This window comes from Lampetra planeri, chromosome 6, assembly GCF_965212315.1.
Source record: "Lampetra planeri chromosome 6, kcLamPlan1.2.h2, whole genome shotgun sequence".
Lineage (NCBI taxonomy): Eukaryota > Metazoa > Chordata > Hyperoartia > Petromyzontiformes > Petromyzontidae > Lampetra > Lampetra planeri.
Window position 1 is genome coordinate 3,936,727 of NC_136112.1, and position 26,849 is coordinate 3,963,575.

General features: G+C 49.7%; 1 protein-coding gene across 1 annotated transcript in view; it reads right to left on the reverse strand.

Moving 5' to 3' along the window:
- Window positions 1-14,182: 14,182 nt before the first annotated feature.
- Window positions 14,183-26,849, reverse strand: part of DTX1 (deltex E3 ubiquitin ligase 1) — a 105,159-nt gene continuing 92,492 nt past the window's right edge. Inside the window, exons 4-10 of the mRNA XM_078595325.1 lie at window positions 26,434-26,495; window positions 23,682-23,843; window positions 19,826-19,890; window positions 19,086-19,244; window positions 17,783-17,944; window positions 16,846-16,935; window positions 14,183-14,453 (exon numbers count right to left, since the gene is read on the reverse strand). Coding sequence (XP_078451451.1) covers window positions 14,229-14,453; window positions 16,846-16,935; window positions 17,783-17,944; window positions 19,086-19,244; window positions 19,826-19,890; window positions 23,682-23,843; window positions 26,434-26,495 — 925 coding nt within the window. The 3' untranslated portion in view covers window positions 14,183-14,228. The remainder of the gene's footprint in view (window positions 14,454-16,845; window positions 16,936-17,782; window positions 17,945-19,085; window positions 19,245-19,825; window positions 19,891-23,681; window positions 23,844-26,433; window positions 26,496-26,849) is intronic.

Below are 26,849 nucleotides of genomic sequence, written 5' to 3' on the forward strand. Positions count from 1 at the left end.
CGTGTTATCCCCTCACATGCATGATGGGGTTGTCCCACATGGAGCCACACACTCATGAATGGCATTGGCCAACATCTCAATGTGTCAGGACTCTCCTCATGAAAGTGTCTTGCGACTTTGCATTTATTTCCTGGATAAATAAGCAATATTTATTTTATTACTATTATCATTATCATCATCAAAACACGGAATATTCTACATCTCACCGATGCATTGTCTGGTTGCGTGGCGTGTTCTTCGGCATAACGTCCGACGTTTCGCTCCACGTTCTGAGTGTCAAATTCAGGCACTGAAATTTCAGCGCAAATTCGCAAACAAAACACAAGAGAGCCGTCAAGCACAGCCACGGAAAACCTCGCAATGTGTAGAGAGCATCGTCCTTCCATCAAGGAATCACCACAAATACGTGAGCTCTGATTCGAGGTGACATCGAGGCGAGCTCGTCACACGTGCGTGCTTGCGATTGACACCTCTGCATTTAGCATCGGCTGCGCCGAGCGCGTCGCTTAAGACATCGATGCGATAAAAAAAAACTAAAATATCACCACACACACCTTGAAACTGAATGGGAACTTTTTTTGCTCGGTATCAAAGTATGACAAAAAATACAAATAGGTTTTAGCCTTTCTGGCAATCAAACAGGAGGTGTTAGGATCTTCAAACACCAAATAGAAACTTTTTGCAAGGAATCGCGTACTGCATTAATCGCGCACAGTACTTGTTGTGAACATTCAAACAAAACACAAGAAAACCTATCGTTATCTTTTTATACTTTGATACTGGCAAAACGGTCAGATGTTGCAGCTGCTCACCCCGAGCCCGAATTGCTCTGATCGTGCATTGTCCTTGTACCGTTCGCCTTTCGGCGTTCTTCTCTGCTCTGACACTGGTGGTGAGGCTAGGCCCTAAAGAAGGCTGTCTCTGGTGTAGGCCAATTAGTTTCAAAGACAACGCATCAAATATTATAATCAGAGCCGTGTCTGTTTGCATGATCACCGCAAGTACCGTGCGTGGTTAATGCAGTACTTCTTGCAAAAGGTTTCTATTCGGTCTTTGAACATCTCAACACAACTGTTTTATTACCAGAAAAGCTAAAACCTATTATTATTATTATCATTATTATTTTTTCGCACGCCTTGAAACTGGGCGTGGGTTCACGGACGGGCCACCTCCAGCGTCACACGAGCGTGCGTGATTTCGCAGGCGAGGTTTTGTTGTTGTTATATTTATTCTCAATGTAAGTAATTGGCGCCTCGACTATTATTTCCATCTCGTCAAAGACGTGTCAGCGACGAAGGGGGGGCCTCCTCCCCCTCTCCCCTCCCCCCCACCACGGCAACCGCTCCGCTTAATTAAAACGTCCGCCTTAATCTGTCAAAAGCTAGCTAGCAACCCGCGCGAGTTCACACATTTTCCTGCCCCCCCCCCCCCCCTTTTTACTTTTGCACGCAAAGTCAAGAGGCGCGTCGCTCGCGCGTATTAATTACCGCGTGCGTCTCGTTTGGCCTTTGAGTTCAATTGTGGGGGGGCGGTGGTGCAGCGGTTTGCGCACTGCGCTGGGAGCCCAACAAACCCTGACGTTTGACTCCACAGCCATGGACAACGTGAGCGGTGAGCGATGCGTGAATTTGCCGTGGCATCTGTCACCTCCCCAAGCCTCCCCTCCCCCCCCCCTTTTTTTCATTGACCTGCACTGACCGCGATGATTACCACGATAATTACAATTTCGACTCTCGAAGAGCGAGGGTGATTCGGAGGCGCGATGAGCCACGGACGAGCGGGGAAGGCAGCGAGCCAGTTGGAGAGGCGGCGCTTTCTGTTGGCCAAACTCTACGGTTGTCTACAAATGAGTGTTTACGCGTGGGAGGAAAGAGATGTAACCCACGCGTGCGAGGATGGCAACGCCACTCCACATAGACGGAACAAGTGGGGTCCACTTTTGCTGCACTGCATTCTAAATTATCAACAGGTAAGGCCCATTGAGCTGTACGAAATTGATGGCGGTACCCCGGGGCACCAAAGTACCCCGGCTCTCGCATAATGTCCGTGACGCAGTCATTTTGAGTCTGTTGATGGTCGGCGATGCGGCAATCGACTCATCCCGACAAGCTGTACACGATGCACCACCACGGTACGTACGCGAGCGTTCAGGGTTTCGGCGCAATCGTCCTCGCTGCGTTTCGACATCGCGGAGTAGCACCGATTTCGGATTGATTGGTGCCCCAGGCGTGGAGTTAAGTACACCCCTGGAAAAAATAGTGTCCCAGAAATAACATATTTAATTGCCTCGGCCACTTTTCATTATTTGGTACCCCGGGGTGCGCCATAAGGATCATTTGTTTTTTTTTCAGAGGCGACCTGGCCACAAATGATAGCTTACCAAGGCAAACCCCACAGAGATTTTTAGATGTTTTTCAGATGCGACCTGGCCACAAACGATAGCTTATCCAGGCAAGCCCCACAGAGATTTTTAGATGTTTTTCAGATGCGACCTGGCCACAAATGATAGCTTACCCAGGCAAGCCCCACAGAGATTTTTAGATGTTTTTCAGATGCGACCTGGCCACAAACGATAGCTTATCCAGGCAAGCCCCACAGAGATTTTTAGATGTTTTTCAGATGCGACCTGGCCACAAACGATAGCTTATCCAGGCAAGCCCCACAGAGATTTTTAGATGTTTTTCAGATGCGACCTGGCCACAAATGATAGCTTACCAAGGCAAGCCCCACAGAGCTGTATAGCTATTTTTCAGAGGCGACCTGGCCACAAATGATAGCTCAACGACGTGGCTTATCGTGTGGAAATTTATAGCAGCCAAATCCTCTAAACGTACGTTTCTCAATGTGTAGGGAAAATATGGAGAAAAAATTAAACCACGTGACCACGGGGGATAACATGCAAACTCCAAATATACAACATGCACTGTCAGGGTCGGGATCGAACTCGCGACCTCCTGTATCTCGCCGCCGTGGCTGCTGGCAAGTTAGGCTCTTGGCACCTTGATACCCAAGAGAAGCGAGTTTCACAGCATGTTGTGATCCACCAGTCCTCACACTGCCTGGCTGCTTCACCTCCAATGTGGCAAAGTATGGTCAAGCAATGCTAACAACTGACACTGCCCAAGGAGGCCATCGTCCAGCGGTGGAATGGCAAAGGGCTGTAAATAATCTTGAAGACCTCTCCAGGCTGTATCTGTCATAGAGGTTATAGTAATAGGTGTTTATCCCTTCAACTGGTACAAAAACGGACACCTTTATACAAGGCATCATGTTTGCAATAACCACAACACAAGCAGTCAAAATGCAAATAAGTATAACCAGTAAAAACAAAGTTTTTCACTATGAATCTTTTATATGCGTGGCGGCGAGAGTCCTCTCGTCCTCTGGCTTGAGATGGCTGCCACCTATGGGTCAGATGATTGTCGGCCAGTATTAAGCAATTGGTAATTAAATATTTAATTTGTTTTCCCTAAACAGTGTAAAATTTGGGAAAATTTTTTTCACGAACATTAATTGTCTCGCACAATGAGTATGTGTGCAAAATGTCAGCTCGATTGGATCACGGGAAGTGGGTTAAAAAACGACCGAAAGATTTGCACGGTCGTAAGCAAGCAAGCAAGCACGCAAGCACGCAAGCAAGCAAGCAAGCGAACTTAATATAAAGTATTTAAATAAAAAATATATTCGCCTGTGGAGGACGCGGGGATCAATCCCGCGACCTTTGGCATGGGAAGCGAGGGCGCTACCAACTGCGCTACTCCACCACGGCCTGTGGAGGGCTTACGCTCTGGGCTCTTACACTCTGACGTTCAGCCAAAGCCATGAATGCGTTCTATTTGAATATATGTAAAATAAAAATTTTTTGCCTAAAAAGTGTAAAATTTTGGGAATTTTTTTTCACGAACAATAATTGTCTGGCACAACGAGTCTGTGTGGAAAATGTCAGCTCGATTGGATCACGGGAAGTGGGTTAAAAAACGACCGAAAGATTTGCACGGTCCTAAGCAAGCAAGCAAGCACGCAAGCAAGCAAGCAAGCACGCGAACTTAATATAAAAGATTTAAAAACAAGAAACAACTCTGATAATGATATGCACTGTCCTTGAAGTTTTTGGTACCAGTTGAAAGGGTAAAAACCTATTACTATATTTTGCCACTGATAAAGGAGGTCTCATAGTGTCATAGGGGCCGTTTGGCCATACTTCACCACGCTGGTCAGCGCACGTTGGTGAACGGGATCCCGTGACCAGTTTCAGATATCAACTTGCCAATGATGGACCTGTATCTGTAACTGATTTTACTGGGTTCGTAGCGCAGTGTATTCGCCAATACATCACTGCTGCTCACGTTTTTTTTAACAGAACACCACGAAACAAGTCTGGTCAGGGAGCGAGCGCTACCACACGTTTATTTTGGTTAATATTTAACATCTTAATCCAGGCATTGCACCAACCCGTCACTTGTTTACAAGTTGACCAAGGAACTGTGCGCAAACATGTTCAGCTTGTAATGGGGGTTTGTTGTTGTTGTTGTAGTAGAACATTACATTCAAAGCCCAGCCAGGAAGAGTTCTAACTGAAACCTTAACGCCAGGAGAGAAACAACTGATTTTACACGTGAATTATATTATAATGTAGAACTGCTTTTTTGTGTTTCAGTCTGTTGCTCTTCCCCCCGCACCTCCGATTATCACGGTTGGCTATGTACGGTGCGAAAGAAGTTCAACATACCTACGTATTTATAGCAGACGTTGTTTTATTCTTTCAGGTGCAGCATTGTTCATTTGCCCAGGGTTACGTAGGATCGTAACAGTCACCCTCTACCCCTAAACGGCTTTGTACACGATTGGGAAAACCCAATTACCATTCGATCAGACGATGCTAAAATGCGTTCAAATATGTTCAGACGATGGCGATTCACTGAGCCGCGGTGAGATAAGTCAAATCATCTGACATCACCAACCCACAAAATCCCACCCTGCGACACGATTCAAGACGCTCTGTAAACGCCAGTATTTCCCAAAGACCAGTTGGCTGAAATGTGAAAATCTTACTTCCCTCTGTTAAAAAACACAAACAAACCCCACAATTTGTATCATGTTTAATTCCCCCTATAATTTAACAACACCACATTACGCGATAACTTCACTGAGTAAGAAATGAAATCGCTTTCAATAATCATAACCCGCAGTTTCAATTATCGTATCGAATTGGGAATAAATATTTCAGTCTTTCTAAAAAATATCGCTGTAAAAATATTCCAGGTTCCCATGTTGTTTGTGTAGTGACGTGGAATTGGTCACTACGCAGCATAGTGCTGGTTGCTGGCAGAAAAGGGGATCAGCACTTGCACATCGCGTGAGTGGAGCTGCTTCGAGCGACACATCAAAATCCGTAATGAAAAATGTCACAAAAAACACCGCCAAGTGTGAAGTGGCTCAGAAAAAATTGGCTACCGGTCCCGACCGAAGAGCGTTTTGATTTAATTCCAAGCTTCAAACAAATATCACAAAATATTCGGAGCCAGAAAATAGATCTGTCAAGTGAAGAGCGAGAGAGAGAGAGCGAGCGAGCGAACAAAAGTGTAGGACGTCACCAACTTTGAGACTGGCTTTAATATAATCTGCAGAGCTTTACTGCTTTAATAAGCCCATGAGCCAAGTTGGTAAGGAATGTGGTTGCTATCACCTCGGGTGGCAAATACTACCAGTGCCCAGCATCGCGGGAAGTATCCAGCAAGTACGTACTTACGCGCTGTTCGTCTCACACACGCACACTTATGATGTATTTTCGTATTCCAAAGACGTTTGATATCCACACGCGGATTGCTTTCTTTCCCAAAATGACATTTTCTTGTCGTTGCATTAACAACTTCTTTAATTCACCCCCTTTCCTCACGTGACGCACGCGTACATTGTACAAGCGCCATCGTGATGACCCCTTGCTACGCCGATGCATTGTTGTGATCATGAGAAACAAAAAAATGCTCGAATTGTTTTTTTATTGGCAGCATTCGGCACCCTATGTGGTTTCCAATGAAGACAATTGTGGAACAAATGATGCAAGGGCTGCGTAGGGCTTCCCTCTGACAATTGCAACTTGGCTGCGAAACTCCGCATGACCACACAACAACAATCGTGTACACAAGCAGACAAAAGCCGGCGCAGGCTTTTGGGGCGAGTGCTGTTTACGAATTACCTGCGAAGGCCGGAATGGCGCAGGAGGGGGGGGATGCATGCTATTGGTCAGCACAACGCCCGACCGCCTTTGTCTTTCCAATGCTGATGTTTGCACACTCGGCGCCAGGTGCTCCTTCCATGCTGAATCAAGCTAGGGACGGTCCCATCACCGGCGCAGATATTCGTCACTGGTTGTTGGCCGTGGCTGGGATTCGAACTCAGGCGGCGGGATTGGTAGGGTAGTGTGCCAACCACTACGAACGAGACTGCTCCCATCACGCGCGCACGCACGCACGCTCCTCTACACAAAGTCACGCATGCTCACACACACACGCTCACACGTATACCAAGACGAAACAAAGATTCCCCGTAGAGTCTTTAACGCAATGTTGGAGCAAGTTCTCTTGGCGAATACCTATGAAGATCGGCACAGGTGCACGAGGGGGTCAGTGGCCAACACCACGCCCGGCCTCCTTTGTCTATCCCCAGTCGCGATGTTGACACATCGAACCAGGTTACTCATTTGAGGCTGAGTCGACCTAGGGGAGGCCCAGGACCGGTTCAAATAATCGTCACTGGTGTTGGCCGTGAGCGCGAATCGAACTCGTGTCGCCGGGTTCATAGCGCGGCGCGCTAAGTGCTACAACACTACCGCTCCACACACACACACACCAACAGGTATAACACCTACACACACACACGCACCAACATATACAACATCTACACACACACAGATACAACACCTACACACACACAGATATAACACCTACACACACGCACCAACATATACAACACCTACACACACACACACCAACAGATGTAACGCCTACACACACACAGATACAACACACACACACACACCAACAGATGTAACACCCAGACACACACACAGATATAACACCTACACACACAGATACAACACACACACACACACCAACAGATGTAACACCCACACACACACCAACAGATGTAACGGCTACACACACACAGATACAACACACACACACCAACAGATGTAACACCCACACACACACACAGATATAACACCTACACACACACAGACACAACACCTACACACCTACACACAACGGGTGCCAGGGTAACCCATTTGTAGGCGCGCTCCGTGGGGCCGTTCCGCCTGTCCGCTCCATTCGGGAGGCCCTTCGCATCAAAGCGGCGCTCGTTCAGACAAAAAAAAATCAAAATAAACAAACCGAGATTGGGCCCGGAATAGTTTGACACAGCGCTGTCAAAACATGCCCCACGAACACTATCTACGGCAGCAGGCGGCCCGTCCGCGTTTGGTTGTCAGGCCACGCGACGCTGACAAGGTCTTAAAAAGTTAAAACCAGTAAATTAAATGTTAAAAACAATTAATGGAGCAGTCCCGCAATTGTTCACAGCACTGCGGGTGGAAGGGCCTCCGACTAGGAGCTGTATTTGGCTTTATCTCGAGGGCTTCTTAATGATGGTCATGCGTTCATTCACAGGCCGATGGGCACCTCTCCTTCATAAGATGTATAATTAAAGACGGGACAATGAGTACGATTGTGGCCATGGAACGGCATACTAAACCACTGTAGCCTGCGCTTTTTCAACGGACAAATAGCTCAACTAATCTCAACATTGAAGCCCTTCTCGTAGCGAGCAGACCTCGACATTGGCATTTTGCTCCGCGCGGTAACCATACGCAAAATGAGAATCTGGAGTAGATTCGAAGCTTTCGTGACTGCAGGAATAACTCTTTGGTTCTCTCGGTAAAGTCACGTGACTTTACCGAAATAACCAAAGCGAGAATCTAGAGGGCACATTTGTTTTTGCCTATTTGGGCTCCTCGTCAACGCTGTCCAGACGATTTGAAAGAGTCGGGGAAATTGACCCGTTTGTACTGCTGGATATACAGAGGCGGCGGCGATGGTGGGATTTAGGCATCCTTTGCACCGCTATTTCACCCGCAGAACCAGGGCATCGTCATCGAACCGATGAACCTCCGCGCTGCAAGGTTGGCGTGATAAACATTCACGCACCGCGGCAGCGACGCTGCTCGAGTAAGCGCTGCTGGAAAATGTTTAGCTGAAAACAAATTGGCTTGGGGGTGTGCAAACGGTCAAACGGGCCTACATTTTTGTTTGCTTGTTTTGGTGGTGACTTGTGAAGCGGAGACGTCGCCTGTTTACGTGTGGGGCCGTTGTTGGCTGGAGTTTGCCACGTTGCTGGCGTTGTTCTGCCACTAAAGGCATGGAGAAAACCAAGCAAGAGCTTAGGAGCCCCCCCCCCCCTCCCCGAGCAGCTGAAGGGTCGCCGGATTATCGATACGGGTGAAGTATCAGAATGAACACATTCACGCGCGTCCGTCTCATTTACCTCCCGCTCAGCTCATCTCCCTCAATCTCCATCTCTTGTCCATATTCTTGGAGTTATTGCATCTAAAGAGGGGTGGGATAACTTTTGCAAACCCCACCCCCCTCCCTCCACCTCAAATGAGCCCAGCACCCCCCACAGTGCTCACCTTTTTGCGTGAGTTTTATGTTCAGGGTTCGTCTTCCGAAGCTTCATCGTGACAACAGTTCAAGGCGAAAACGCTGCCGCCTTTCCTCCAAAACAGTCTTTGCACCGCAACTCTTGCGCGATCGCGCACAATATCAGCCCGAAGAACAGTCCGGCGCGCTGTTGGGGAAAGTCTTGTTGGCGAATCGCATTTGTCCCTCAATATTGTAGACATCTCTTCGGATGAGCAAGGAAACGCGTGGTACAATCGTGTAGGATCACTATGGAGAAGGCGTACCTTGTGCTCTAGCGGTCGTGTGTCTTACGCCGTTCATCCCTGCTCCAAGGCAGCCGAGCAGTGTTGCGTCAGAAAGCATCGAGTGAGAAATTAAGCCCAGCAGTTGCGTGTGTTATTTCTTGTGGTGTGTCCGTCAAAAAAAAAAACAGCCATTCGTGCTGCTTATTTAATGTTTTGTGCCAGATAAGGGAAGTGTTGGCCGAAAAATAACCGTTTGCCAAGAGCATCACCCATCCAAAATACTCACCTTTTTTTTCAACAGCTCACATTTGCATCCTGGTTTTTTTTAATTCACATAAAAGAATAGTTAAACAAAGTTAAACAACGCCAATATCAAATAGGTATTTTAGAATAACTGAAATAATTTGGGCCAAAGACACACTTGGCGGATAAACAAAAAAAAAGATCCATTGTACTTTATTTCACGTTACTTTTATTGAACGGTATTTTCCCCAAAGCCTACTCGCCGGAATTGTTTAAGGAACACTGAGACGCACAGGTGAGAGTAGCAGGGGTGAGCGGCCGGACTGAGAGAGCCATGGGTGAGAGAGAAATGGGTGAATGGCATGGCCAAGCGTGGCAGGGATGAGAGTGGCAAGTGTGAGAGGCACAGGTGACAAGAGTGCCAGGGGTTAAAGGGGCAATGGTGAGAGGGCCATTAGTGAGAGTGGCATGTGGCAGAGAGTGCCATGGCTGAGAGTGGCATGGGTTGAAAGTGTAGCAGTGTGGTGGAGCACAGGTGGGGTGGCGAGCGACCACCAGCAGGTTTTTAATAAAAAATATAATAATCGCACACTGGTAGACAGAGCGTGCAACAGATTTAACGAGTCTCCACGCAACAAAAACGGTGAACCTTTCATCTTGTATTCACCTGCAACGGCTGCATCTGCTGCCCGCCCGGCGCTGTCACATTGACTTGATTCCAGAGCCCCCGCCTAATGCGGCCAAAACATGGCATGGATAAAGTCAGGGAGCTTTTGCTTCCCAAAGCCAATTGCGCCATCGACATCGCATTTGGGGAGTCTACTCTGACGAGGCTCGTCTCAGCACTGGCCTTTGCCCGCGTGACCAGCGATGGACACACACACACCGGAGCACATGCACATTGGTCGGTAACCTTTATTGCCATTGAACATATTCGTCAATAACACTGTGGCCTTCACAGGATATTTCACGGTCGACTTTTTTTGGGCAACCAAAAAGGGACCACTGGCCGAAACGTCGCCTATTATATATGTTCTCCTTTTGGGGCCACAGTGTTATTGAAGAATGTGTTCAATTGGAATAAAGGTCAGTGACCTCTTGACTATTGACAACCAGCCTCAACCCTTGGAGAGCACTGCCACCACGTGGACATGTTTCGTAATAACAGTGCTGCGCTCACGACCATCGATGGAGCCAACGTGCAGCCTTCTCTACGGGTTGTACGCATGCATGTTGAACTTCTTTCCCACCGTACGTAGCCAACCGTGCGGTTGTTGGGGGCAGGTGCCGTTGGCGAGCACCTGTTAAGGCCAGAGCAGTACACAGGGGTGGTGGCTGTGGCTAGCATTATGCGCCGCAGGATTTGTCTCCCCCGACGCTCACGTTTTTTGCACTGCACCTGAAGTGGGGGGACGGGTGGCCAGGACTGGTCCTGATATCGTTCACCAATGATGTCACCGCGGGTTGGAATCGAACACAGCTCGCCAGGTAGACAGCACGCTGCGTTGGTCGCTGTACCACCGTTTCTCCGACCGGTCGCGAGCATCACAACCATCACCGCCGCCGCCGCCGCCACCACCAGAAACAACGCCGCATGCCGGAATCCACAACTTCCAGAAAATTGCCGTGCAGATTCTCTCTGGCAACAGGCAGGATGGCGATCGAAACAGGAAGCTTCATCCAAGTAAAAAATAACGACACCGGACTTGCTTGATCAGAAGCGAAATTCAATGGGAGTTCATACCCCCTTTTGGTCTCATCCAAAAAAAACCACCGTAAATTTTGCCTGCCATTTCTCACTAGCCCCGTCGCCACCGATTTTTGCGCACATTTAACATTCGCGCGCAAAGCAAAAATCGCACACACGCCGACTGAACAGAAATAAATCCGGACGTCACTGCCATTGCGGGAGGGGCAAAAAAAATAAATGCAATCTGCTGCATAAAAATTGGATTTTTATAAGAAAAAAAAAATCATCCTGCCTCTTGGAAATGCTCTCAATGCATTCGACTGATGTAATTATGGCATTAAATTGCTTTCCTGTGTCTCACAACACCCAACATGCCCACCAGCATCGGGGCGTCCATCTCGCGCGGGAGAGCTAACACGCCAGCGGCATGGTTGCCCGGGGAAGAGAACGAGCGAACGCGTCCCGGACTTTGGAAGCCTCGATTTCGTCCTAAGGAGATCCTTTTCTCAATTGTCTTTCACACGCTGGATCATGACCAGAGGCGAGCGAGCAACGCGTGGACGTGCGACTCCAGGAGGCGTGGGTTGATGAAATAATACAAACAAGAAAAAAAACTGCCCAGAAATTTGTTTTCATCGATGGAAGAAACCACAGCGCTATATGATGTTTGTCCTTGTCAGTCAGGCGAGAGCAGTGCACTGGTCTATCAAAGTAAGTCTTGCTGCACTGTATAATTAAGTGATATTACTCAGTGCGAGTTAAATTTTGACAGGCTGTCACAAGTGATTTAATTTTTTTTGCAACGGCCACAGGACCTCCCGCTGAATCCCACTATCGACGTGATTTGGGGCGCGTTACTTGCCGTACGTTCATCAACTACGAATTCCCCCCCGCCCAAGCTCTGACACCGCTGCTGTAGTGCACATCAAACAGCCCGCGGGGGGGGGGGGGGGGGACCCGATGTCTTCGCCTCGGCACTGTGGGGGCCCCCAGGTTAATGTGCAGGGGGGTTTCGCCGGCAGCACTGATCATCGCCACGGCTCGCACACGCATGTCACGGTGCGTCGCATCGTACGCGCGGCAGCGAATGGCTAACACTAATGCATCAAGACTCGTGATGCTTCACTCAAAACTCATGCTGCGTAGCGATCGATGGCTTCAATGGAATCTGAGTAAATGACGCTTGGCACGTTAACAATCCCTGAAATACAAAACAAAAGGTAAATTGCAAAGAAATATAATATAACTGCTAACTTGTCAGGGAGCGGCGTGGACACTAGACTAAACGTTCTCGGAAGAATCGAAGTGAAACTCCACGTGGACGGAGGTGAACGGCCATTTCAATAAACGTCAGCTGCAATTTGAATTATCTTCAAAATAAATGTTTCTGTCTCCACCCCCCCACCGCCCTCAAACTCTTACATTTTACTTCGCAGCGATTTCAAATGCTCTCCGCTTCCCGTGAGCCATATATATGTTTATTTGTGTGTTTTTTTAAAGAACGTTCGATAATTGAAAAATAGTTTATTCATTTACGCTTTGGCACTAGTTTGTGGATGCTAAATGCTGGAGTGAAACGGTGGAATGGGAAGGACGGCGGGGGGGGGGAGAGTGCCCCAATGGATTCGCCATGAATAAATAGGGCAACATCTTTGGGCATGGTACGTATGTATGATGTATGTTGAACTTCTTTCGCACCGTACGTAGACAAGCGTGTGTTAAATCGGACCGCCCAGTGAGAGTCAAGTGTTCTGCAGTATTCCCACCATTTACCAATTCCTGAATGTATCCGTCTTGACTGGTTCGTTCCGGCTACGAGGCGGACACTTGCTTACGATGCATCACGGACAACCTCCTGGGGAGAACTGTACAGACCCTCTCTCTTGTACAGTTGTTGGCACCTACATCAAAATAATACCGATTAACAAGTGTAAATTGTCACATTTCTTAAAGGTATATTACAGAGCATAGAACAAAAATATATACAGGGGTTAGGCTTCGGTATACTGTACGAGTATCATCTTTCCGTTAAGTTTTTCTCGTTTAGAAAAGTCTCATTTTTAAGAGCTTCCGCCAACTCAGAATTTCTATCCTTCACCAAAAGTTTTTTTGTCGTTTTTTTTTAAATTACGCGACACATTGTCACGTGACAGCAAAGGAAAACTGAATGCGGAATGTTTTTTTTTGCTTTTTCTTCTTCTTCAAAACGAGTGCAAAACAACCCCTGCGCTGCTGATGCACGGACGCTCGGTTGATTTTCTACATCGCGAGGTTTGTGTGTGTGGGGGCCGGGGGGGGCAGCCTTCGTCCATCAGTGGATAGATCACGACGAATGATGAGGGCAGATGCACAGGTGCTACGGGGCACCGGCTGCTCGTCCGCGTGTTTCTTGCACGACGTGTTACCCAGTTGCGTGGTGGGACGTCTTCCTTTCGCGCCGGGCCAATCGGAGGTGAAGAAGTCACGCGGTGTTCACGCTTGTCGATGGAGGAGGGGTCTCATCAAAATATTTCACGTTCACTGCCATGTCCCCTCCATCCCTCACCACCCTCTGGAAAATTATCTTTCGTGAACTCTACCGCTGGATAAAGTACCATTTTTTTTTCTATTGACCACCACCACAGCGTGATCGTAATTGGTGTAATCTTGCAGTGTAGTGTAATGCGCACGGAGACGTTTGTTACGATATGGGCGCAGTGCAGATGTAAGTTGTTGTCGTTGTGCTACAATAATGTTGTAGATATAGCTGGGATAAAAAGAAACAGTCACCTCGCGATGACGAAAGCCAAAACTCAAGACGGGAAAAAAATTGACACGCTAAACTCAGGTATCTGGACACGCGCATGATGAGACCTTAGCCGACCCGGGTGATTACTCACTTTGATAGTATGGCACATCGTAATCTTAAAAACTTCAGCTTCTGCGAGCACAGCGTCCCAGATGTTCGCATCGCAATGCGGGCGGGCCCGGCAGCGCCACGACCGCACACGCGGGCCTCCTTCGCGAGAAACCATCACGCTCGCTCGCTCTCCTCCTCCTCCTCCTCCACCGCGTGTGCAATGCTTTGGCGGGCGGATTCTCAGCGGGCGACAATCCTCTGCGCGCACAAAAGAGGCGCGCGACAAGCGCTCGAGCAGAGGCTCGTGCACGGAAGAGCATCGTTTCCCCGCCACCCCCCCCCCCCCGCACCCCCATCGGTTCCACAGGAGCCATCCGGCATCCCGAGCGCACGAGTTGCGACGCACCCCTGCACCCCCCAACCTCCCCTCGTCGACAACCGGACCTCCGCGCTCCGACCGCCCCCCCCCCCCCCCACTTTCGCTGGCTCGGTGGGCCCAGTGGGTTCAGCCCGCACCACGGGCCCCGGCGGGCTCAGTCCGCGAGACTGGCCTCGGTGACGCCCTGCGCGGCCAGCTCGGCCTGGACGTTCTCCAGGTAGTTGGGGTCGGGGAATCCGTGGCCCGTCACGTTGGAGCCGAACTCCGTCTTGTGGTGGATCTCGTTCCACACGACGGTGTCCGACTCGCCCGTGGTGCTCGACGTGCCCACCGTGAAGATGAGCCGCCGCTCCCACGCCACGATCAGCAGCCTCAGCACCTGCCGAGGGGGGGGGGCAGTGGGGTGGGGGGGACGCGCCGCCCCGCGACGCGCTGTTAGCGGAGGCGCCGTCGACGCGCAACGCCGCCGCTGGCGAGCGGCAGAGGTCGCAAACGGGTTTTGATTCCTTACCCGTACCCGTACCCGGCCGCACCAGGGTCGCAAACGGCTGGGTACGGGTAGCCGGGTATCGGGTAGGGTACGGGTACCCGGTTGCGACCTCTGGCGAGCGGTACCGCTCCAGGGAACGACGCGCTCCGGTCTCGTCGGACCTCGGAAGCCGAGCGGGGGTTGCTCGTCATGGGCGACCGTCGTCGTCATCCGCAAAAACCACCGTGGCACGGAGCTCTCCGATGCGGTTCAGACATCCGCGCGTGGCACGATGTCCGACGTTTCTGCTCCAGGTGCATAGAGATTTTTTTCGATTAAGTTGCCTTATTAGAGTTCCCGAAGAGGTCTCTCGGAGCATGCAGCGAAACGTCGAACTTTGAGGTCAGGCAACAAAAGGGGATACAACCCACCGACAGCTGTGTCGCATGAACCCGAGGGAGTGGGGTGTCAAATAGCGGAGGGAACTACTTGGTGGGCGGTATGAGACGAACGCTGTTGTAATGTACTTCTACGATGCCCTCGTCTGCGATTGCCAGACCACAATGACCAACGTGGAGCGCCACGGTGGCCAGGAGATGCCTCGCCTGGTGTACAGGAGGTCACGGGTTCAATCCCGACCCTGACGCCTGCTGCTGTATATTTGGAGTTTGCGGTGTCTCTCTTCCCGTGTTCGCGTGGATTTTTCTCCGGCTCCTTCCTCCAAACTTATAATGAACGTGACGCGTTTACGAGCATTTGTCCGCGCTGTACATCTCCACGCGACAAGCCACGTTATTAAGCTAGCTCAGTGGGCCTGACCTGGTAAAATAAAAATGAAGTATGGTAACAACCACCCACGGCTCACGTGTCACATGGAGGCCCTCGTCAAACACGCTGTGGGTTTACATTACGCGTCTAAATGTTATTGGTTGATATTTTCTGGCTGTAGGCTGTACACATTAAGGAGCCCGCTGAGACACAGCAATATCTCTCTGCAGGGGAAAATAAAATCCACTTTAGGAATAAAGCGCCACGCAGCATCCTGCTGAAGTAAAACGAGTCATTTACAAGGCTCCATTACATCGCTCAAACAAGTAAAAACACTTACTTTTGAAAAGATAAGTATTGATCGTTTCGTCTCTTCCACCCAATGTTTATTTTCTTCTTTTATTTCCAACGTTGTCACCTCGCAACGGACCAAAGTGCCGCTCCACTCATCGCTCTTGCAGAGCAGCAAATCGCCCCGTGAGAAAACGGTCCATGGAATGAGATACTACGAACCTCTTCCTGAGATCCCTTCAGTTGAAACCCTTATCCGCCACACACTATAGAGGAGGAGGGGGGGGGGGCAACGAACTTCCTGGCATGGCGCTTCATCGCTTGGCAGTCAAACCGGATTTTCTTTTAATTTATTCTGAGTTGGGGATTTTGGCAAATTGATTGAACAAAAAAAAAACATCGCACGCAATTTAACACGGCCGATTTCATTTAATGCAATCAATTGGTGGCCGCTGAGACCCGTCAACTCGCTACACTCGGAAAAACCCAGTTTAATCAAGGGCAGCCGGAACTCAGACTCAAACCAAAGTTTACGGTCCTGGTACAGTGTTCTATAATAGAGATTTTTGGGTTAGATCGCGTTAATATAAATGTGCCGTGAAACCCACCACCACCCGACCCAGCCGACGAGTGAGGTTTGTCACTTAAACAAAACATGCCAATTTGTTACTAGTTCAGCACACACCGGTTGTGTGTTGGACAGTAAAACCCACAACATTTACGGTAACGTTTCGCCGGTAATTACAACTGGCATCATCAGGCGACAGCCAGAGTTGTGATGATGCTGGTTGTAATCACTGGCGAAACGTCGTACTCGAGTGCTGTCGTAGTAACGAATTGGCACGGTTTGTTTACGTGACAAACCTCACTAATCGGCTGTGTCGGGTGCTGGCGGGTTTAAGGACACATTCATATTTACGTGATTTAACCCCCAAAAAAACCTCCTTTATTATGGATCATATCGGTCGCGAAAGCTTACGTGTTAAACTGACAGCGTTCCGATTCGCCGAGCCAGATAAACACCTCAAAATAGACTAAAACAACCCCACCAAAATCACACCCCTTTAATATTAACCGAGCGTAGATACACAATCACAGGGTAACGACGTTACGCGAAGTCGCGCGGCGACACCAACAACGGCAAAGCGGCCGTCGTTCACCTTGAAATTTAGGGTCTCGTAAAATGCAGTCACGAGGAGCCGAGAGAGAGAGAGAGGGAGGGAGAGGGAGGACGACTCCTCACCTTGCGGCCCGTCTCGTTGTCGGGCAGGTAGCAGTGGCGAGGGAACCCGCGAGCCGTGAACTTCTTCCCGGGGTTGGGATGCTCGGGGCCCTGCGTGTGAACAGGATCACTCGCGCCATCAGCACTCACACCGCCCGCCTCGCACCGCGTGTGAACAGGATCCCTCGCGCGATCAACACTCACACCGCCTCGCACCGCGCGTGAACAGGATCCCTCGCGCCATCAGCACTCACACCGCCCGCCTCGCACAACGACAAATGTGCAGCGACGACAACCACCACGGGTGACATTCGCCACTTAAGTGGCGGTGATGTCACCACAGCAATTGTGCCAGGTTAGATGCGCTGCGAGGCCACGTGAAGCGTTTCAGGCTTGCACGCGTACACGCACGCACACACGCACAAAGCCTTTAACAAACTGTTGGGGTAAAGTGCTGTTAGCGAGCGCCTATTAAAGTTGCAAGAGCGCACGGGGAGGTGGTGTGGCCAGCGCCACACGCCCGGCCACCATCGTATCCACACTGCCGATGTTTACTTTCTGGCTTGGGTGCTCATTAAGTGCGATTTGACTTGCGGGAGGAACCAAGCATGGTTCAGTCCTGGGATTGGGCAGAGGACGCATCACCAAGAAAGGATTGTGGCGGGTGGTCGAGACTCACAAACGGAATGGCAGCCAGGGGGGGGAAGGGGGGGTGAAATATTCCCAAAGAAGCAAATCCACCACCGTGGAGGTGGGAGTGACGAAATCACCTCGCGTTTCAGAAGCGAGATGGATCGTTTGCATTGTGAGATCGTCAGAGATGGCAATGGCTTTGGGGAAGACCATCTGGCAGTTGACAGATCACGGCTAACGACAATGACGACGAGTGCGCTCCGGTCAGCTGCTAACCGGGGACGCGTGGGAGGCGGCGTTGACGCGCGCTGCGCTGCTCACGAACCTGCATGCCGGGTGGGATGTCGTAGATGATGCGGATCGTTTTGCAGTCGGAGTATCCGGGCAGCGAGTACGGGATGACGTGGTACTCCATCTTGCCCGGCGGCTGCGTGCCCGTCTTCTCGCCGTAGATCGTCTTGCACGTCGGGCACTGCAGGCTGCCGTCCTGTCGCAGCGAGGGAACAAACGCAGCCTCGGACCTCGTCGCTCCGTAGCTCGCGAGTCGCGGATCAGGCACGCGTGGTCGGTTTGCGGGTCCACAAACCGCAGGGGAGGTGGGGGGAATACTATTTAAACGCGTAGGGCTTTCGCGAACAATATTGCTCATATCCTTGGTTCCTTCGGTAAAGTCACGTGGATAGAAGACCGCTTGTGTTGCGATCGAAACGTCGTGGGTTTTTTGCTTTTATTATTTTCAATTTATTTCTAGCAAAAAATTGTCACTTTTATTTAATTTTATTCTTTTTCTTTTCTATCTACGTGACTTAACCGAAAGAACCAAGAATATGAATTCCGGAAGTCACGAAAGTTCTAAGTCAGTATTATTCATGACGAAGGTTTTTGGGTTAGATCGCGGGAAAATATACACGTGTCGTTAAACCACCACCACTACCACCACCACCCGACACAGCCAATTAGGAAGGTTTGTCACGTGAACAAAACGTGCCAATTGGCTATTGCTTCAGCACATCCGTTTGATGGCGAGTAAACTGACGGCATTTACAATTGAGTACGACGTTTCGCTGGTGATTACAACCAGCTTCATCAGGCGATTTTCCATAATACACTTTGCCCATCGCTGTCATGAACGAGTATGTCTCTGAAAAAAAAAAGGGTAAACATTCGGAAGTGGCAATTTCTGCAACAATCCAGCTTGGTGGCGTTTGCTACACACGTGGGCCTTACCTAATAAAATAAAAATAGTTTTCCAATTTCAGAGAGCCCAGTGGTTGCGGTGGGTAATGTAGGTATGAATGTTGAACTTCTTTCGCACTATACGTAGCCAAAAGTGCTCATCGGGGGTGTGGGCGAAGAACAACCTAAACACAAAAAGCAGTTCTAAAGAAATGCGTTTTAAATGTAGATTATTTAAAAGTGCATAGCTCCAGTGGCTTCTCAATATCGGAAGGAAGAGTGTTCCAGACGGCCGCAGAAGCGCATACGAAAAGCGCGCGATGCGGTGAGCGTCTTTGTTCGATGGCCATCCAAGAGCCACCGCTAGCGAGGATGACTGGAGCTCGCGTGATGATTTATGCTCCTTTGTTAGTGGCCGCGGCGACGGAGGGTCCACTCTCTGCACTCCTCACCTTGTTGCCATTGGCGTACATGGCGAGCATGCAGAGCGCGTGGAACGCGTGGCCGCACTTCCCCAAGCGGCCCACCACCTCCGACTTGACGCTGCCGTGGCTGCACATGCCGTCGTAGCCCGACGGCACGTTCAGCCGCTCCATGCAGATGGTGCAGTCCTGGGACGCGCGGGGTTAGCAGGAGTGGGAGTGTTTCGGAGTGGGGGGGGGGGGGGGAGAGGAGGGGTCAGAGGTCACCGTCGCACGTTTTCGGCGACACCACGACGCGGAGCGCCGGTGCCGCGAATGGCGACCGTCAAGTTTGGCTTTCATGAACTGGCGCAAGTTTTTTCTGTTTTTCCACTGGCACATCTGAGCCGTGCCGGTGGGCGGCTCTCACGGTACTGGTGGCCTTCTGCTACCGTTTGCCTTGCTGAGTCGGACCCAAGCTGCGATACCGTCGACATCTGAATCCGGATTGGTGCCAAGCAGGGCCAGGGGCGGGGCTAATTTATACATTCACTGCACGTGATGGCCAGTCAGAAAAACCGTGAGGGCACAGAGTCACCGCGCCATCTACATCTTAATGCGTCTCGATTTCGCCCAATGCATGGTGACGTCAGCGGCACAGCTCGGCTTCTGCTGTGGAAAAACAACCTGGCCTTACCGGAACCGTTCCAGGCTGGCTCAACGCAGTCCCGGAACGGCCCCCCGGTGACACGGTGGAAAAGAGAAATATGTTTCGTGTGTCTCACAGTCACCTCATCCGGAGGGTTCTTCAACTTCTGCAGGTATTTCTTCACGACCTCTTCTGGGCTCCGACCTCCTACGCGACAACGTGAACCACAGTGTGGCGATACTCCCGATGGCTCGCACACACCCACAAAGACAGATTCCCCGCATAGCCTCGTAGATTGTTCGACGAATTGTTGGCGCAAGAGCTGTAAACGCCGGCGCCACGTGCATCCGTCTTTGTCTCCTCTGCGCCGATGTTTTACGTACAACTTGGCGCATTCATTTAAGACTGATTTGGCCCACAGGAGAGCCAAAACGGCTGGAGTTACTACTTGCCACTTGATAAAAAAAAATTATCCATGGCTGGGAATTTAATTCTGGTTGCTGAGTTCATAGTGCAGTGTCTTAATCGCAAACAGCAACATCATCTTCTTGGTTCTTTTGGTAAAGTCACGTAGAAGGGAAACAATCAAATAATAAAAATGAAACATAATAAAATACAATTCTCACGACGTTTCGGCCACAACGTAAGCAGCCGTCCTCAAATTCAGAAATTCAGACGCTGTCTTTCCGACAGACCTGTTCTTCACCTGAGGACGGCTGCTTGCGTCGTGGCCGAAACGTCGTGAGAATTGTATTTTATTATGTTTTATTTTTATCATTTTATTGTTTCCCTTCTACGTGACTTTACCGAAAGAACCAAAAAGATGAATCCCTGCAGTCACGAAAGCTTTAAATCGAAAAATAAACGCAACATTATCGCTCCCCATACACACAGAACGCAATACACACCAATTCACACAGCACAGACATTCCATGCACCGTTGATGCAGTCACTACCTTTTCACTCGTGACGGAATGTCATTTTGCCTTCGGAAATAATTGAAAATGATAATATAATTTTACTTACAGCAGATGCATTGCGTCATGCGTACAACCCAATCGTCCTCACATCAAGTGGTAGCGTAGCGGTGACGGTGTGAGGCCACGCATGCTTCACTCACCCATCGTCACAAATATCTATGGTATGGATGTGAAGGTGCAGCTGTACTCATTATTCAAATCGTAGTATTTACTTTTGTACCATCCCAGTAAAGATGTCAACGTCCGGACACGTGGATGGAACCGTTGGTCACAACCGTTGGCCCGACGCGAATTGAGCGCCGTCAATTAGCGTTGGCAAGCGCCGGTCTCGCGCCAACGTGGAGCGAGGATCGCCTTCACAGGACGCTGATACCACGTGGGATCTTTGCGGAGACCAAAGGTGGCAGGCGCACGCAAATGCTCGCCTAATAGCCTTCGTGTCTGAGGGTGAGGCCAAAAAAATAAGAATTCAACCCTCAATGCAACATCGGCAAGCAAACGCCGTGGTACTCGCTTCGGCGCGTCGCCATCGGCGAAAGGCGACGTGCCACTTTTTAAAACTCATCGCCGGGGGGGGCGGGGGGGGGGGGGGATAAAAACGACGCATCCATTCGTCGATTCAAGCATTAAAAAAAAAAAGGCTCACGGCACGCGGCGTTGAATCGCGTGCGTGAGAATTTATGTTTCGATCGATGCAAATGACACGCAAACGATACGTGGACAAGAGGTAAATGGAGGGCCACGGTCGCCGACTTGTTTGAGAAAGCACGGCGTGCACACACACACAGAGAGAGAGAGAGTCAGAGAGTTCCCAGTTAGGACAGTGGAGAGAACGAAAGTTTGTCAAGGAGACGGGCGAAAATGATAGATCAACAAAATCTTGACGATTTCGATTTAAAGCTTTCGTGACTGCAGGGATTCATCTTCTTGGTTCTTTCGGTAAAGTCACGTAGAAGGGAAGTAATAAAATAATAAAAACAAAACATTATAAAATAATATAATAAAATAATATACTATAATTATATAATAAAATGTATTATGTTTTATTTTTATTATTTCATTACTTCCCTTCTACGTGAATTTACCGAAAGAACCAAGAAGAAAAATCTTGACGGTCAAAAAAAAACCAGGAGAACAAAAAGAAAAGTGATCTCTGAACTGCAAGGCGGCGGCGGCGACTTCTTATCGCGCCCACTTATCGCACCCAACAACAAAGTCGGAAAAGTGCGTGTTGTTGTTTTTTGTTTTGCCGACAGATATTTATGCAGACGCGGCAGTCATGCCACTCCAACATCCTGTACACGTGCGTACGCACGCAGATATATCATCACGCACGCCATTCACGACGGCCATTTGAACATTCAGAATTCCCTTCCCCGAGCCGTGCAACCTGCGGACTCTCCTGCCACCGCTCAAGCACAGGCACAAGACCTTTATGTCGATTTAAAGCTTTCGTGACTGCAGGGATTCATCTTCTTGGTTCTTTCGGTAAAGTCACGTAGGATGGAAATAATAAAATAATAAAAATAAAACATAATAAAATAATTCTCACGACGTTTCGGCAACAACGCAGGCAGCCGTCCTCAGGTGAAGAACAGGTCTGTCGGAAAGACCTATTCGAGAAGACAGACCTGTTCTTCACCTGAGGACGGCTGCTTGCGTTGTGGCCGAAACGTCGTGAGAATTATTTTATTCTGTTTTATTTGTATTATTTTATTATTTCCATTCTACGTGACTTTACCGAAAGAACCAAGAAGAAGATCTTTATTATTTCCTGCCCCCCCCCCCCTCTCTGCCTGCGACCGGCTGCCTCTATAAAAAATAACGGTGACCACCGTTTCCATTCGGGCGCCTTGTGGCGTGGTTGCATTGTGCACGTTATATAAAACACACATTTTATCGTATTGTAACAGAGTGGCCCAAGGCTTGCGGGGCGACATCTCACTTGCGCTTGCGAAAAGGGACAAAAGTTCAGTGAAAGTTTATTGTTTTCACCGTTCCTGTGCAGCAGCATACACCCACTAATGTACACACCCTGACGGACAAATCGTGAGCACGCCCTAGCGAATGTAAACACACTCAGGCGCCACTCGCGTGCAAAGATAAAGAACACCCGTGTACCCTTAAGCCGCCTTGTGGGGCGAGTGCTGTTCGCGAGCACCTAGTAAGGCTGGCACGGGATAACAGAGGGTGGGTGGCCGCCTTAGTATCCCCCGTGTGGATTACGCACCGTAACAGGGGCTCTCATTTAAGGCTGAGTCAACCTGATACTTCCCACCGATGTTGGCTGTGAGCGGGAATTGAACTCGGCGCTACTACCGCACGCAAACACACATTATGGGTTGGCACAACGCATCGGTTAAAATCAGTGTTCGCACTCGGTCACCTAATACTCGATAGCAACTTTGCCAATCTATTGCCGAGTGAAGACCTTCCCCATGCCTTGTCAACCATACTTACCCACAATGGTCAGTGAGTCTTGGGGAATCGGGCAGAGGATCGGTTCGGACGTAAATTGTGTTTCATGTTAGTCGTGGTCAGTTTTCGAACTCTAGTTGCTCGGTTCAACATGCAATATTGTGTCATCCACTGTGCTACTGCTCCCCCCTAATGCTCCACATATATTGAATGATGTGCTTTAAACAATTGCCATTGTAGTGCGTATTTAATGTGGCGCTGCACTCTGATGTTGTAAGAGAAAACATTTATGAAAAAGCCTATTTAATTAAGTATAACGTGTCGTCTATATTTATTTAAAGTTGCGCATTTTGAAGTGACGTCACATTTCTCAAACACCCCCCCCCCCCTCGTCACACATCGCCACAAATGTCTGACCCACCCCACCCCCGCTAGGTGCGTGACGTAATTTATGGACGGCCCCTTAGGCGGCTGCCGTGACACCACCGCCAGTTTTTACGCGCAGCTCGTTCGCGTTCGTGCGCGCGCGCGTGCGTGGTGCGCGTGTTCGCGCGCGCGCGGGCGTGGTGCGCGTGCGTGGCGCGCGTGCGTGGCGCTCACCCTTGCGCGCGTGCTTCTTCTTGATCTTGCGGCAGGAGCCCGACACGCCGGGCACGGCGCGCAGCTCCCCCTTGCTGACCGAGGGCGGGTGCAGCACGGGCTTGGGCGCTCGCGTCAGGAACACCGGCAGGCCGGCCGCGCACATCAAGATGCCCGTGATGCCTGCGCCAGAGGTGTACACACCACCACCACCACCCCCCCACCACCACGCACACACCCCACCACCACCCCCGCACACCCGAGCCGCGAGAGAAAACAGTGTTGACACTCAAAGCCGTCAGCGCTGGATGGTCATCTTCATCAGTTAGCCACGGTCTGTCCATTGCTTTGGTGAAGGCATCACCCGACCCGACCCCTCACCCCACCGCCCTACCAAGCCGTTGCCATCACGGACAGGTCCGTCAGATGGGACGATCCATCTGGCTCTTGCATGTCAGCTTATCTCATCACTACTTCGACACGGTGTTGGATAAACTCTCAGGCATGTTCTCCCTCCTTTTGGCTGCCACTCCATCACTATTCTCCATCACTGATCATCATCCTCTTTATAGGGATGATGATGATGATAATCATCCCTTTCTAGGTATGATGATGATGATGGACCCTACCGGGAAGATGGATTGATGAAATCCGTTCGTGTGCCAAACTGTTGCATCGGCAAGACTGTTGGCTGTTGGCGAGATGGCGACGGCTTGGGGAGGCATTTATCCAGCAGTGGGTAGATGATGACTGATGATGGTCATGGCGATGTGACTATAGATTTATGCTGCTTCACTGTGTACGTGCACAGCATGGGCAGGAAAATAATTAATCGAGGATTCACTTGTGAATTAAAACACCCGAATCGTGACAATGAATAGAATCGTAGAGCGAGCGAATCATTACATGGAGCAGCGTACGTCACGTGGTGCTCACGTTCGCGGTTTATATTTCAGAGACCCAGACAATTAGTGCCTTGTGAACGAAACCCTTTGCGTGGCAGGACAACGAGAGATGGCAGCGTGCTTGGAGAGTTCTTTATCCAGCAGCGGAGTAACCGTGGCTCAAAATGACGACGAAGATGGCAACATAACCATTCAATAACTGGAGTTTAAAAAGCTGAATATCAAGAAAGATGATGGCAGCAGTTTTTGGCACTCGTTCATCCACCAATGGCTTAACCACGTCTGATTACAATGTTCCAACACCACCACGAGGCTCTGCTATTCGCAATGCCTTCTTCGTTTGGATTTTGTTTTGCGTGGGGTGGTCACCCATCCAAAGCACTACCCAGGCTCCACCCCGCTTGGATTCTGATAATGGTGACGATGATGCCGAGAGGTTGATGCTTGGTTTGTTGTCCTTCCCATGCACCTCCGTTTAGCATGGCTGGCTACGCAAAGTGCGAAGGAAACTGGAGGAAGATTTCTTCACAATTCTGGTCTGTCGCCTGATGATGCTGGTTGTAATTACTGGCAAAACACTTTACTCGAATTGTAAATGTTGTGGGTTTTACTCTCCAATACACCGGTGTGCTGTACCAGTAACGAATCGGCATGTTTTGTTTACTTGACAAACATTACCAATTGGCCGTGTCGGGTGGTGGCAGGGTTTAACGACACATTTATATATTTACGCGATCTAACCCCAATCACCTCGACCATGCAGTTCAACATGCAGACATCGATGAACCGAAACACAGGTTCGTTTTACCGCAATGCTTCTGCACACCACTCCAGCACCACGGGGGTGTGTGAGCGCCTGGCAGCTTGGGTATCGGCAACTTTCGGGCAAAGTTCACGTGACCACCAGCTCGTAGCCCGTGCGGAGATATGAAAGTGGGCTGTAGAAAGCTGAACTTGTACGCTCCCACGCACATTCCCACGACGCCTACAGCAAACGTCCTTCGCGCGGGCCGTTATTGCCGTGTTAATTGGGGATGTTAATGATCCCTTCCAGATGGAGAAGGCTTCGATTTTTTTTCGTATTTATGCCTCTCATCGGACCACGTCATTGTTTATTGCGCCGTGTAGTTTGTATTTATTTTTTTCACCTAAAAGGGCGAAGCTCTTTTGAAAGCTTTCGTGACTGCAGGGATTCATCTTCTTGGTTCTTTCGGTAAAGTCACGTAGAAGGGAAATAATAAAATAAAAAAAAGTAAATTTTTTAAATATATTATTTCGGCCGAAACGTCGTGATAATTATTTTATTATGTTTTATTTTTATTATTTTATTACTTCCCTTCTACGTGACTTTACCGAAAGAACCAAGAAGAAGGGCGAAGCTCTTTACGAGGTGAGCCGGCAAGGTGAGGTTTGCAGGTGTGCGTACAGGCGAATGGCCCCGTCTTTCAATACACCGACGGCAGACGGGCCTCCACCGGAGGGGGACATTCACACGGCTTTGCTAAAGATTATTTTTTGACGTTGACCACCCGCTCGGGAAGAGGCGGGGGGGAGGGGGGGCACCGACTGCTTACCACACCAGACGCGACCTGCCTATTGACTGGCTGTGGCTTACCCATTTATAGCGCTGGGTGAATAGAGGCAGTCGGGGGAGAGAGGGGGGGGGTTAAGAAAAGTGCACCATTACTTAAACCGATCGAATGAAGTGGCGACCTCTGCATTACAAGTTCAATGCGGTAAACATTATACCATGGCAGCAGCCCTCATATATACACACACACACACTGACACCTGCACGCATACGATAAGACAAATGTCCTATTAAACATCTGTAAAAATGACGATCATTCTGTTATGAGAACACTCACCCGCCAAGGCTGGATTTATTGGGCCAGAGCCACCCAGATTCTTAACGGGCAGCGCAGGCACCCTGCGAGCGAAAGGAAACACGAACACGTGGTGAGAACGCGATTTTTCACACCGTGCCACTCCCCACAGAGGGGAGAAAACAAACAAAAAACAGAACGTGTTTCGATTTAAAGCTTTCGTGACTGCAGGGATTCATCTTCTTGGTTCTTTCGGTAAAGTCACGTAGAAGGAAAATAAAAAAAGAATAAAATAATAAAACAATTCTCACGACGTTTCGGCCACAACGCAAGCAGCCGTCTTCAGGTGGAGAACAGGTCTGTCGAGAAGGCAGAGTCTCGACAGACCTGTTCTCCACCTGAAGACGGCTGCTTGCGTTGTGGCCGAAACGTCGTGAGAATTATTTTATTAAGTTTTA